Here is a 13,183-nt window from a genome sequence, read left to right as displayed (position 1 = left end):
CTCTTCCAAGTCCTTTGCTGTCTCTGACAGAATTACAATGTCATCGGCGAACCTCAAAGTTTTTATTTCTACTCCATGGATTTTAATTCCAACTCTGAATTTTTCTTTTGTTTCCTTTACTGCTTGCTCAATATACTGATTGAATAGTATCGGGGAGAGGCTACAACCCTGTCTCACTCCCTTCCCAACCACTGCTTCCCTTTCATACCCCTCGACTCTTGTAACTGCCATCTGGTTTCTGTACAAATTGTAAATAGCCTTTCGCTCCTTGTATTTTACCCCTGCCACCTTCAGAATTTGAAAGAGAGTATTCCAGTCAACATTGTCAAAAGCTTTCTCCAAGTCTACAAATGCTAGAAACGTAGGTTTGCCTTTTCTGAATCTAGCTTCTAAGATAAGTCGAAGGGGTCAGTATTGCCTCACGTGTTCCCATATTTCTACGGAATCCAAACTGATCTTCCCCGAGATCGCCTTCTACCAGTTTTTCCATTCGTCTGTAAAGAATTCGCGTTAGTATTTTGCAGCCGTGACTTATTAAACTGATAGTTCGGTAATTTTCACACCTGTCAACGCCCGCTTTCTTTGGGATTGGAATTATTATATTCTTCTTTAAGTCTGTACAAAACTACTACTAGAAATTGTTTCATTCGTACATCATTTGTCTCTCTAATTATTAAATGACCCGCGTGTAATAGTAAAAATTCAACCGCCTTGCCTCCTCAGTCCTTCCTGTCAGTGTGCGATTTGTGCTTTTACTAGTGGGGGGGGGGGGGGGGGGGGGGAGATATCTTAGGGGGTTAGTATAATTACATATGTTACTTGCTTGGACCGTGGCGTTACCCATGGTTAAACAGTTATTTATAAATAGATGTTAATGCCGAAAGTCACTATTCACGCGTATGCACTATCAGAAAAGCCATCCCTTGTTATATCTCTAAAAGTACATTATAGGAAAAGCTTATTTACAAAATCATCTACATACAGCTGTACTTATTCTACTGATAGAAAACTGAAACATGCGTTATTTTTCTACGTAACCTCCCTGGACTTCAATGCAGTTTTCCCGACGTTTTACGAGTTTTTTTTTATTTCATCAGAAAATACGTTTTTCGGTCGCATCTGTAACCAATTTTGCACCGCAGAAATGACGTCTTCATCACTTTCAAATCTGAAACTTCCTGGCAGATTTAAACTGTGTGCCCGACCGAGACTCGAACTCGGGACCTTTGCCTTTCGCGGGCAAGTGCTCTTTCAAATCTACTTCCCTGTAGTGCTTCCGTTAGGGGTCCAAACGTGTGAAAATCGCTTGGAGCCAGGTCTGGACTGTATAGTGGGTGTTCCAGCACCTCGAATCTCAACTCCTTTATTGCGTCGGCTGTCCGTTTGGCAGAATGTGGGCGAGCGTTATCTTGCTGCAGGGTGACACCTCTTCACAGTTGTTTTCCACGACGTTTGGATCTGATTGCAGGTTTCAGTTTCGTACGCAACACATCACATCCACCATACAATACAGACATGGCTCCAAAGCCTCGTTTACGCTGGGGCGACGTCTTGCAACAATGTGGCATGTTACGGAAATGTGGCGTGCGTCGTCTTGTCATTTAGTTCTAAATGTTTCGAAATGCTTAACTACTGCATAACACTTTTTCAAGATTAATAAGCAAACATATTAATAGTACTAATATTAAGACTGTATTAAAAACTTCCAGTGTTCGGCTCCACAAATTTAAATTATATGTAAAGTTTTACTCCAGTGCGTGGGAAATAAACATCCCAGGTTGGGATGCATAAACTAAAACCAGAGGAGGGGATGGTCTGATGCAGAGGGGGAGGGGGGGGGGAGGGAGAAATCCTCCCCATCCCCCCCTGCAAATCGCACACTGCTCCCTGTCGACATTAGACAGTTACAGTCGTTTGTAATCGCTGTATTCAGTTTGAACTGCCCCGTAGAGGTGGAAGTTAGGAGATAAAAGCGGTCGTTTGGTGTGTATCGCGTGCGCCCAGCATAGGTAGGCCAGTGGGGAAGGCGGCTGTTTTTGCGCGGAATGTGGGCAGCTGTGGCGCCGAGGCCGGCCCGCGGAAGCGGCCGACGTGCGCGACCGGAACCGGCAGGCGGCTGTGTGTGTTGTGTTGTGTTGCGCCGAGCTGTGCCGTGCACCAGTGCGCGGCCTGGCCCGTCGCCAGCCGGGGGAACGACCCCCGCCTCTACTGGCTGCCCGGCTGGCTCAGTTTAACCCGCGGCTCCAGCCCGCCGTACCGTTACTGCAGGCCCGCAGGAATCCGCGCCGCTACTTTCTACCGCCCAAAGCTGCCCTGTCGCTGCCGAATTAGCCGCCACCTGCCCCCTGCCGTGCATTCCCAACAGGCCGGCCGCGCTTCTGCCGTCCCATATGGTCTCCGCCTCGACCCGTACTCGCGGCACGTCCGCACCACTACTTGACTGCTTTCAGAATTAGTTGCCCCCGCTTCCGCCGCCGCTGCGGGTGAAATGGCACGGCGGCTGTGAGCCGACTTCTTTCCGGTAGGATATAGCTTCCAAACGCCTTTGTCATCTAGTTTCTGATATCCCTCCATCTTCTCTGAGCGACGAAAAGTGAAAATACTTGGGACCATCAAATGAAAAAAAAAAAAAGAAGAGTAAGGTTGTACTGTTTGAAAAGTAACCTCCAAAACTGTTCATGCATGTATCTCACTGTCAGATCACGCAGTCAGTGCCTCCGTGGGCAAATGTTCGCAGTTGCCTACTCTAACAACCCTACCACAACAAAGGTCAAAATTTAATAATGATTGTGGTGTTGCTCACGCTGCTAAATACTGCATTTTCGGGCAGCAACAACGTTATTTTGTGGCAGGTGTCATTAGAGCACAGTTAATAAAGTCATTTCATGTAATAATGAATAAACTGGGCACTCATCTTTTTGTGTTTCCCACGCTGGTCTCGTTGTAAAATCATGGCTCAATCGTCGAAAATCTAGGTGGTGGTGATTCCAAGCTCGGATCCAAAGAGGCCTAGGTTTTATTCTGCTATATTCAAAAGTTTTATAGATGTGTTTCACAAACCATTCTTTAAGATTAAACCTTTGAAAGTTAGCACAATGGTGATGTAAAAAAAGCAATCAGCACTCCGAATTCAAGTACACTTCTTTTTTTATTGCCTTTGTTGCAATGGCATGTAACACACAAAATATCACTTCACAATACAAAACATACTTGAAAACATCTTCCTCACTGTTAAAGTTCACATTTTATAAACTGGCTACAATATGCGTCTTTCCAACATGACGTCCAAGACTTGACTTTTTCAAGGTCCGACTCTCTAACTACCAATTAAAAACCCCTTACGCGCCCAAAAATCAGAGTTACAAGTACGTCAAAGATTATAGTGACAAAAGAAAGAATACACACGAGAATAATATCATTGCAACATAAACATATCGATGAATCAAAGTACTTCTACATTAATGAAATCAAATATGAATGTTGTCTCAGAAATATGTCAACTACTTACACACACACAGTAGAATATTACTGGTATCGAGAGGTTCCGGTGAGGTGCCATAAAGGTTACGTAATTCGAGTACCATTGCACTACGGAACTACAATTTTAGCTAGGTGTGCACTTTTCTGTCCAAACCAAATGGACAGCCATGAATGCCTTTCTACTGGGTTCCTAAAATAAATCGCACGGGAAGAGATTCGATACTGTATAGAGGATGTGTGAGGGCTTCTCAGTGAAATGTCTGCAGTGCAGTTGAAACAACTCGACAACACGTCAGTGGATCCAGAATGATATTTTCACTCTGCAGCGGAGTGTGCACTGATATGAAACTTCCTGGCAGATTAAAACTGTGTGTTGGACCGAGACTCGAACTCGGGACCTTTGCCTAGGTCCCGAGTTCGAGTCTCGGTCCGGCACACAGTTTTAATCTGCCAGGAAGTTTCACATCAGTGGATATCATCTGGCAACAGAATGGTGCCACCTGTCAACCCACCGTTTATTGACTATCTGGAACATTGCGGCACAAGTACAGCAGTACTCGGACACTTTCAAAAAAACTGAAGCTCACTGTCGGATCAAAACTCCTGGCAGTGTTGACGCTCGACAACAGTCTGTTGCAGGCTAATGCCCACTAACATGTCGCTGACATTGTTTTAACTACATTGTGCAGACATTTTGCTGGGGAGCCCTTACACATTCTCCACACAGTCCCTTTCTCTCTCTCTCTCTCTCTCTCTCTCTCTCTCTCTCTCTCTCTCTCTCTCTCTCTCTCTCTCTCCGTCCCTCCCTCCCTCCCTCCCCCCCCCCCCCTTTAAGAAAGAAAATCATAGCCCTGAAGAGGTGCACATAAGGGTACAATGGTGGTTCCATAGGCAACCACAAACATTTTTCCGTGAAGGCAGTACCTGTCTTGTCTCGTAGTGGGATAAATGTATTAACAGTTGTGGTGATTATTTTTGAAATAATACGCAGTTCACTTACTTTTTCCCATCTCTCTTGTTGCTTCTATTTAATTGCCCCTCATACCTTAGGTTCAAAGATCTTGTCGACGATCAAGATATTAGAAATGGCGTACGACCTCAGATTGGGGCAGGATAGGAAGGGGAAACATCTGTGTCAATAAAAATTAAATATCCTGGCATTTGCCTTCAACAGTTTATGGAAAACTGAATGTCGATAGCCAGACGGTGATTTGAACTGCTGCCCCCTTTGATGTGCAGAAGCATATATATTGCTTTCCCAGAAATGAGGACACTGGAAAAAAAACTGTACAATTTCCCTCAAAATCAAACTGAAAACTATTGACAACCTGTGTTCATTAATCACAAAATGTAATAAAGCTCCTACTTTACGATAGGTATGTGCTGTCTGCAGTGCATTTGCCTTAGCAAGAATAGATTGGTGAGATTTGTGATTACAGACTGCATCTGTCATCATGTTACGGACTTTCAGGGAAGATGGAGAAGGATAAATGTATCAACTTGAGATGAGGAACACTGGTGTGGAAGTTACAGAGTTGAAAGCTACAAGCAAAAATACCTCATCTACTACAAGCAGATTGGTTTCCATATTTTGAAGGACGTTGTATGGATCAAAACAAGAAAGAACTGAGTAAATATTGGCTCTAAAATGTGTACCATAAGTACAAGGGGCTCTTGTTCAGTAGAAGTGATGGGTTTCACAGTAGCAAACGTGAACATGTGCTCATAACTCTTAAGGTATACATTTTAGGAGCCAATGTTTACTAGACATTTTTAATGTTTTGGTCAATACTACCACTTCTGAAAGCTGCCTGCCCTACAGTCTTAGCAACAACACTACTGCTACATGTATTCCATCATCAGAAGTATCAAAATGATCTTTGCTTACAACTTTAGGCTCGATCATTTCCGGACCGAGGCCCCTTACCCTTCTCCATCAGCCCTGAAAGTTTGTAAAATCACCCTGCACTATTTTGATGTGTGGCACATTACACTGAAATAAACACAAATACTTTCTGTAATCGCATTTTTAAAACTTTTTTTTTACATTGGCAGGTAACATGAGGAAAAGCGTCACATACATCACTACTGCAACCTTTTAAAACTGAAAACTATTCGGAATTTTTCAGTTATCAGAAGATAGTGGCAAACAGTAAAATAGTTTTAACGTTTTGTAACAAATAACTTGGGGTACACTTGCTATAGGCAGTACCAATTACATTTTCTGGCTTTCCTCAAACTGACACTGGATTGATACATCTGCCTGTGTGGCATGTAAGTGCAGGAATTTGGTTTGGGTAGGACATACTTTGCTCTCCCCTTACAGAGTGGAGAAGGGATTGCAGCTGCCATTACCTGCCCTTCATTGGCTATGCCCTTGTTGAAGACACTGAAACCCAGATCAGGACCCCAGCTTTGGTGGGCAGTACTCTTACCATCATGCCTAGACAGCTCTATTGATAAAAGACCTCTTTGTAAAAGTGAAATATATGGGTTTCGGTACTTGAGTAATTAAAACTGATTGCAATGTTAGGAGTTTCATGCACTGTATACTCTGTTGCAGATTGAACGATAGATTCTGAGAATGAAGCCTAAACTATGGTTGGGTCATTCTGAACAACATCTTTCCTCTTGGAGTGGTAGTTCACTGATGTGTGCTAGAGGACTTTTACATAGTTTTCACAGATGAAAACTGTAAGGCAGTTAATGGGCTGTTCTTGGATATATCAGTCATTAGAGTATTTCCCAGTACCAGTGTGGATTTTCATTCAGATTTCAATTCAACACAGCTACCACAGTGTGAAGAATTCCTTATGGGCACTAGTTTTATATTTTAGGGGAAAATGGGTCAAATTCTCATTCAGCCACATGCGTAATGGTAAGAGTTTCCTGTGTTCTTTTGCTAAATCATTTAGGTGAATATTGGAATGCATCCTCCAATAAAGTGATGGTCAGTTATATGCTCCATATATCACCAGTTACTGTTTAATGTGTCATTTCTTCTCTGATGACTTTAACAAATTTTTACATACTGTACCCTACCATTCTTTTTTGTTGCTTTCCTAACTCACTGCACACGAATTCTGGGATAGTTACTTGAACTGTGAAGTACCTGCCCCCTCTTCTCCCCAAGTGTTTAAAATGCTATACGTTGTCATTCATGCACGGTGTTTTAAGACACCACATTTGCATTCTGAAGTGGGCATATTAAAATGAAAGGTTGGCCATCTAGGACATAAAATTTATCCAAAAACTATTTATTACACTGCAACAATATCTTAATTCTGTATCATAACCTTTGTTTATGGGTGCACTTGTTAAAGAATGTCTCTCAAAAGTCTGTCTTGCTTTTTCATGAGGTGGACAGGCAAAACTGCCTGATAGATAGAAAAGAATACTGTAGTGAAATGAAAGGGGAAAACCTTCAATTTCTAACCAGAAAATCACACAATAATGACAAATGTACCTAGAAATGAGGCAAAAGGAAGGGGAAATGTTAAGAATAGCACTGTGGTAGAATTTTTCTGATTATTAGAAGACGAAGGACTAAACCCATGCTTTTAATGTCCTTACAGGCATTCATGCCAATCTTTGAATTCTGAACCAATGGAATAGAGAAGTTGTACAATGAGGCTATCAGTTACTTGAAGTACTGTTGTTGATAGGTAATACAGCCCAAATGATAAAGGTATAGTTGATTGTCATCGTATCCATTATTAACTTCAGAGAAGTTTCTATTGGTATTAATGAGGCTGCTGTGATTGAAATACTAAATAGCAACAAAAAGTGTTTTCCCTGGTCTGTCTTGGTTATGTTAAAACAAAAGGAAAATGATTTCTTTGGCAAAGTGACAGCAGCCAGTTGCTTCTCAACTCCTTGGTCACATGAGTCACCATTCTGTTGTTTAATGCATCATTGCTGGTGGTAATGTGAACTAACATATCATCATATTAGTTATTAAGCTTTCTTCTGTGTTCCTGTCACATTGACTTTAGGGGGTATTGCCTAATTTAATACTTATGCTGGATTCTCTACCGGCAGTGAAATTGGGATGGAGGTCCTATTTTATAGAGCATGTCACAACATGAGGCCTGATAAGTCTGTATTTCTGACACTCTGGGTGAGAATTCATCTCTGGTTAACTTGGTCAAGTCCATACAAAAACCGACGGCAGCATCTTGATAAAGTTCTTTATTTTTTATAAATGAATATGTACAGTAAATGTAAGCCAATCTGTAGGCTACTGAAGTGAGGGTTGTTGTACATCGTCAGAACATTACATTGTGTTTACCCTTAGTGAGTTACGGTCTCATTTAATTGACATGTAATACTCTAGCAGCTTCCTAAACACTATTAATTCGATGTAAACTAAGTGAAAACTAAAGAAATAAAATGTAATAGTAGTAGACTGCTGAAGCGGCACTTAAATCACCAAAACTCACCATCTGAGATATACTGACTGTCCATTACCCTAACAGATATAGGCTTTAGATGATGTATATTCTGTTACTTTAAAGCAAACTTAAGTGTTAGATGATTCAGTCTGTCAGTGAACATACCTCCCACTCCCTCCCAAGAATTTGTTGTTAAAGGAAGTGTGGGAGGTAAGATTGTATGTGTGCTCTACCTATTGACCATGATGTAGCACATTGGCCTGCAGGTGGTGACCCCTGGCTGACACACATCCTGTGGCTTCCAGGCCACTCTAGAGGCTTTCTCCAGCTGCTGGCATTGGCTGCCCTTCCCCTGACAGTGGCCCCTCCCCTCCCTCCAGCAGGCCAGCAGGTTGTTGTTGTCTCTCTCTGTCTGGCAGTCCAGCCAGCCGGCCAGGAGTCAGTGGACCGCGTCCTGCCGGGCCAGTCGCTCTGCTGCAGTGGGAGGGGAGGGAGGCAAAAAGACAACATGTAGTAGCCAGATCTGTGTGGTGGGCTGTTGCTGCTGCAGTGACACTTCAGTTGCAGTTTTTGTGCCAGTGGAGTTGTAACAGTGTACAGAGCATCTTCTGGAAATTGATTTTTGTAGTGGCAGTTCTGTTTGACAGGTGCTGTTAGTGTACAACACAGTGTTTTTGAAGAAGACATCATATTATGAGAGACAAGTACCGCTTGTTCAGTGGTAAAGGAAAGGACATTTGGCATCCCATTTAAAGCGAAATTTACAGTCAACAGTTTAAATTGAATTCTGTCAGTGCTGGAAAAGGGCTTGTGCAAGAGAGAGAAAATATTTCCTCACATTAATATTAAAATAAACTCTCTTACAATTTGCTTAGGGACAGTAGATGCTGTATTATTTCCATCAAGTTTTCTATACCTCGTTGCAGTTTAGCTTTCTTAGAAACATTGGGTGATGTGATGATAGAATGAACAACTAAAGTTTGTTTTGTCTATAAGCATACTTCTCACTTGTCAGTTCCCCACTGTCAGCACCTTGTATTATTGTAAACAGCTGCAAATGACAACTGCCTGATATTACTCAGGCCAGTATTTGCCATGCCAGCAGCTGCTTTGCTTCATCCTAAACAGTCTGCAAAGAGGACATTAGAAAATGGTTGTGCACCACGACCTCTTAATATTGTGAAGAAAGCCCATGAGGATTTGTCACACAGCCAAAAGGGGGGAACAGTGTTAAAGAGCAAATTGAATAATGGCCGGCTTAATGGGTGCCTTCCTGCAAAAACCCCTCTTGCGAGGAGTGCCAGTAATGGCACTGCTAGGACAGATAAGAACGTACGTATCCCCAGAATTGTTGCTGCTGAACCCAAGAAGGTACAACAGTCGTTATCATTGCCAGCAGGTAACTTAATGTCAAAGGTTGTTGACACTGTTATCAGCACAAACACGGTGGAACCTTGCTCAGTGGTCTCTGGCACTGAGGATAAAATTACTCACAACAAAGTAGGTGTGTTAGTTAAATGTGAGCCTCTAAATGGGACATTGGATGATGCAGGTGATACTTTTGTTAGCAAGACTCTGAAATATCCGCTTAAGAGAGAAAGAAGTAGTTCCCATAACAGCAGCTCTCTGCCGAAATCTCAAGGTAAACAATCAAGTGGTACAAGAAAGGGTCCTTCAGTTTCAGGTTGCTGGCAGACTACCAGTAAAAGCAGAGATGATGGGCACATTCCAACAAAACCAGAACTGAAGTCTGTTATCAAAATAACTTCAGAGACTCAGGAGAGGACTAGTAAGTCAGATTTGCAATCACCACTCATCTCTCCACCACGAATGAGCAATTCCTGTGACAATTTGTCAACAGTGATTGCTGTTAACTATGTGCCAAACTCCAGTAGTAGTGGTACTGAAAAGACTGCACTGGCACCTGCTGGGGATTCCAGTAGTGCTCCTGGTGCTGTGACATTTTCACCAACAGTTATTCCCATCAATTATAATGTAGCATCAAGTCAAGAGCAGCAGCAACCTCCAGTGCCCCCACGAAAGATGTGTTTTAATGGGAAAAGTTCAGTCTGGGGTAAGTTACGTGCAAGATCGTATAGCCAGCCATCACTAACAAATGAAGCTCTGAATATAAATGTAAGGCATGAAGAAAGTGCACCACCATTGCCACCACGGCCGTCATTATCTGCAATGCAGAACAAATCACTTAGTCGTGCTGTTAGTGCTGTCAACATAAATGACCTTTCTTTTAGTCACATGCGGTACGGCAATCATTTACCTAGTAGAATACCGAGAAGACTTCCTTCACCGAGCCCTCCAGTCTTCAGTGACCATTCCGTGGCTGTTAGCAATGGTGATGTTCAAACAAAGAATAATAACCAAAAAGACATAGTGGTGTGTGGTAAAAGTGACCTTCAGTGTGTGCTACAGAAATATGAAGAATTGGAAAAGGAGTGTGAAGATTTAGTGTCTCATTCAGGGAAAAGACTGGCAGATAAACATGCAGTTTATTCTTCAAAACCAAATCATAACAGATCTGCCAGTGAGACAAGTAAAAGAACAACCTCTGAAACAGTTCTAAGCAGTAAGAGCTCTCCTAGAAATGTATGCTTGGTGTCACAGCCTGACAAGAAAATTGTGAGATCAAAATCTGTTGACAGATGTAAGACTACTGTGTTCTCAGAAACAAATAGATCCAGAAGTGATGGTCCCCGTCAACACTCTCCAGAGAAAAGTCGCATGCAAGACAGAAATCATAAGCCTACAAATGTCAGATCGAATTCACCTCTGGCAAAAGCTGGTGGTGGTGTCCCAATAAAATCAACATTGAAACGTGATTTCTTTTCAACTGAATCTCTGAATAATAAAACGGATAAAACTCAAGCTATACATCCGAAAAGTGATGTGGTTTTGACACAAAAAAATGTAACGGATGATTGTAAAAATGTAAATGTCAAACAGCTGGTTCTCAAAAATGAAAAACTTGGTAACAAAATGACAATTTCAACAAGTCTCAATGCAAATGAAGACACTGGAGATTCAAAAAGCAACAGTACTGATGATAAAGCAAATGTTGGAAATGTGTTTCGGCATTTACGAAGCTTGTCTAGTGACTCTCAAAAATCACTGTATGGGTTAATACATCTATATCATAGTGGTGGCTATTGGACTGGTTTTCCAAAGTTATCAAAAGAGGAAGTGGATCCACTTTTTAAAAATATGGAGAAAAGTAGTAAAGTTGTTGAGGATGTAAAACAAAGAAAAGTGGAAAAAATAAAAAACCAGAAGACTGACTATAGCAACATACTATCACCTGGTGGAGGCATTGGAGTGGTTCGTGCATATACAGGACGCCAGATTTCAGATTCACGCTACAGGACTGAGCTGGAGGTAATTTTTTCATGGTTTTCACTAAGTACTAATTGCATGACCTAGCTTTGTTTCCCTTGTCACTCTAAATTCTTCAGATGGCACCAGTCCTGCTGGCAATATGCCTAATGACTGCATTGATCATCATTTGTGGGTTGTGGAATTTCAAGTGACTTCATTTCTTGTCTCTCAGTATCACGCTAGGCATGACCACTCGGTGGTTTCCACTACGGGTATGCTATTCCTACGGTTTTGTTTAATAAACACAATAAGAACAATTTTTGAGTTGATCAATCCACTTAATAATTAAGAGATGACAGAAAAGGTTAATTGTCTTCTACAGTTGAGATTTCAGTAACTTGTATGAAGTTATCATAGTGAAGTGTGATGCTTCAAGTAGAAAATTACATAGTGGTTGTGCTTGTTGAAAATAGTGTATCTTGACAAGTAAACTCTATAAACCATGTAATTTTTTAAAATTATATACACAAAATTCAAGAGAGAAACAGTTTCTATAGAAGTTTGCTTCTGTGACAAAATTACACATTACATTTATATTGTTCTATCCAGTGCAAAAGTAGGATATATTTGATATCCTTTTCCTGTAATACTAAAGTAATACTTTCTGTGTAAACCTTGTCTCATCCTTTATTTAAGATTCAACTGCTTACCAATTTGACATATATACTTGATTCATTCCAACTAGCTGTGTAATGTGACTAATCTCACTGATATACTCTCTTCTTGCAGATATTCTTCCGTTCTGGTGTTCTTGCACAATTGGAGGCTCAGCGAGACGAACGGCTAACTGACCATGTTGTGAGGCTACAAGCACAGTGCCGAGGATATTTAGCTCGGCGCAAGCTTCATAAGCTCAAGGTTTGCTGTTTCTGTAATCGCCTTTGATCCACCAGTCCTACAATTTCATGGGTACCTTAACACAACAGTTTTAAAATGTTGCCTGTTTTAACGGTGCTCATACATATGAATAAATCCTATCATTTAAAATTTTTTCCTCAGTTGAACACAGTAAACCCTGTTAAATATGGAATGAAACAATAACATGGAAATTGATAGTCCTTGAAAAATAACAAAAACATATTCTATGTTTGGAAAAAAATGACTTTAGACTTAGGAACTGGCAGATGCTTCAAAATAGATGTAAACTATCCCAAGAAAGTTTATTTATGAAGTTTCAAAAACCACCTTTAAACAATGAATCTAGGAATACACCACAACATCCTACATATTGCTTCTGCAAGGATTGTGAGGATAAGATTAGATTAATTGTAGCACACACAGAGGCATTTAAACAATCATTGTTCCTGTGATTCATATGTGAATGGAGTGAGAAGAACACATACTAACTAGAACACTGGAGAATACCCACTAATATGCATTACACAGTGATTTTCAGGGTATGCATGTAGATCTAGATGTAGATAAGAGGTACCTTGAAATACATTTACTTCCCATATCTGAATATGCATATGTTTGTCCGTATGACGACGTAAACATTGACCACTAAGCCATTAGTATGAAAATTAGCAATACTGATATAGGGAATGTATGTTTTTTATTCTGTTTTTACGTTTTATCACTTCAGCATTCATTGCAGTGACAACATACATCCATTTTTTGAATTATTCATTCCTGTTTTCTATTTTCTATTCAGACATGTAATGTGTTAAAATACTGATGCTATAAAATTATCATTTCATTATGAAAAGAGTAACTGCTCTCTTCCTGTTGTATCATCAATGTCCAAACACATTCTTTAAGAAAGATTAACATTAAAATCTAATGTTGCATAGAGCAAATGCTTTAGTAGATTGCTGGATTTGTTGTATATTCATTCATAATTAGTACAATGTAAGTCAGAATGATCTAATAATTATGACATTGTTCACACAAATGGAATAGTAAGCCAGCTGACAACG

The 13,183-nt window shown here is 40.8% G+C and overlaps 1 protein-coding gene across 1 annotated transcript in view; it reads left to right on the top strand.

Annotated features, from left to right (window-relative positions):
• The window catches only part of LOC124545602 (unconventional myosin-XVIIIa), a 387,918-nt gene that overhangs the window by 322,912 nt on the left and 51,823 nt on the right, over nucleotides 1–13,183 (top strand). The window contains exon 15 of the mRNA XM_047124550.1: nucleotides 11,994–12,122. Coding sequence (XP_046980506.1) covers nucleotides 11,994–12,122 — 129 coding nt within the window. The remainder of the gene's footprint in view (nucleotides 1–11,993; nucleotides 12,123–13,183) is intronic.

Source organism: Schistocerca americana, chromosome 8 (assembly GCF_021461395.2).
Source record: "Schistocerca americana isolate TAMUIC-IGC-003095 chromosome 8, iqSchAmer2.1, whole genome shotgun sequence".
NCBI classification, from domain to species: Eukaryota; Metazoa; Arthropoda; class Insecta; order Orthoptera; family Acrididae; genus Schistocerca; species Schistocerca americana.
This window is presented reverse-complemented; position numbering and strand designations above follow the sequence as displayed.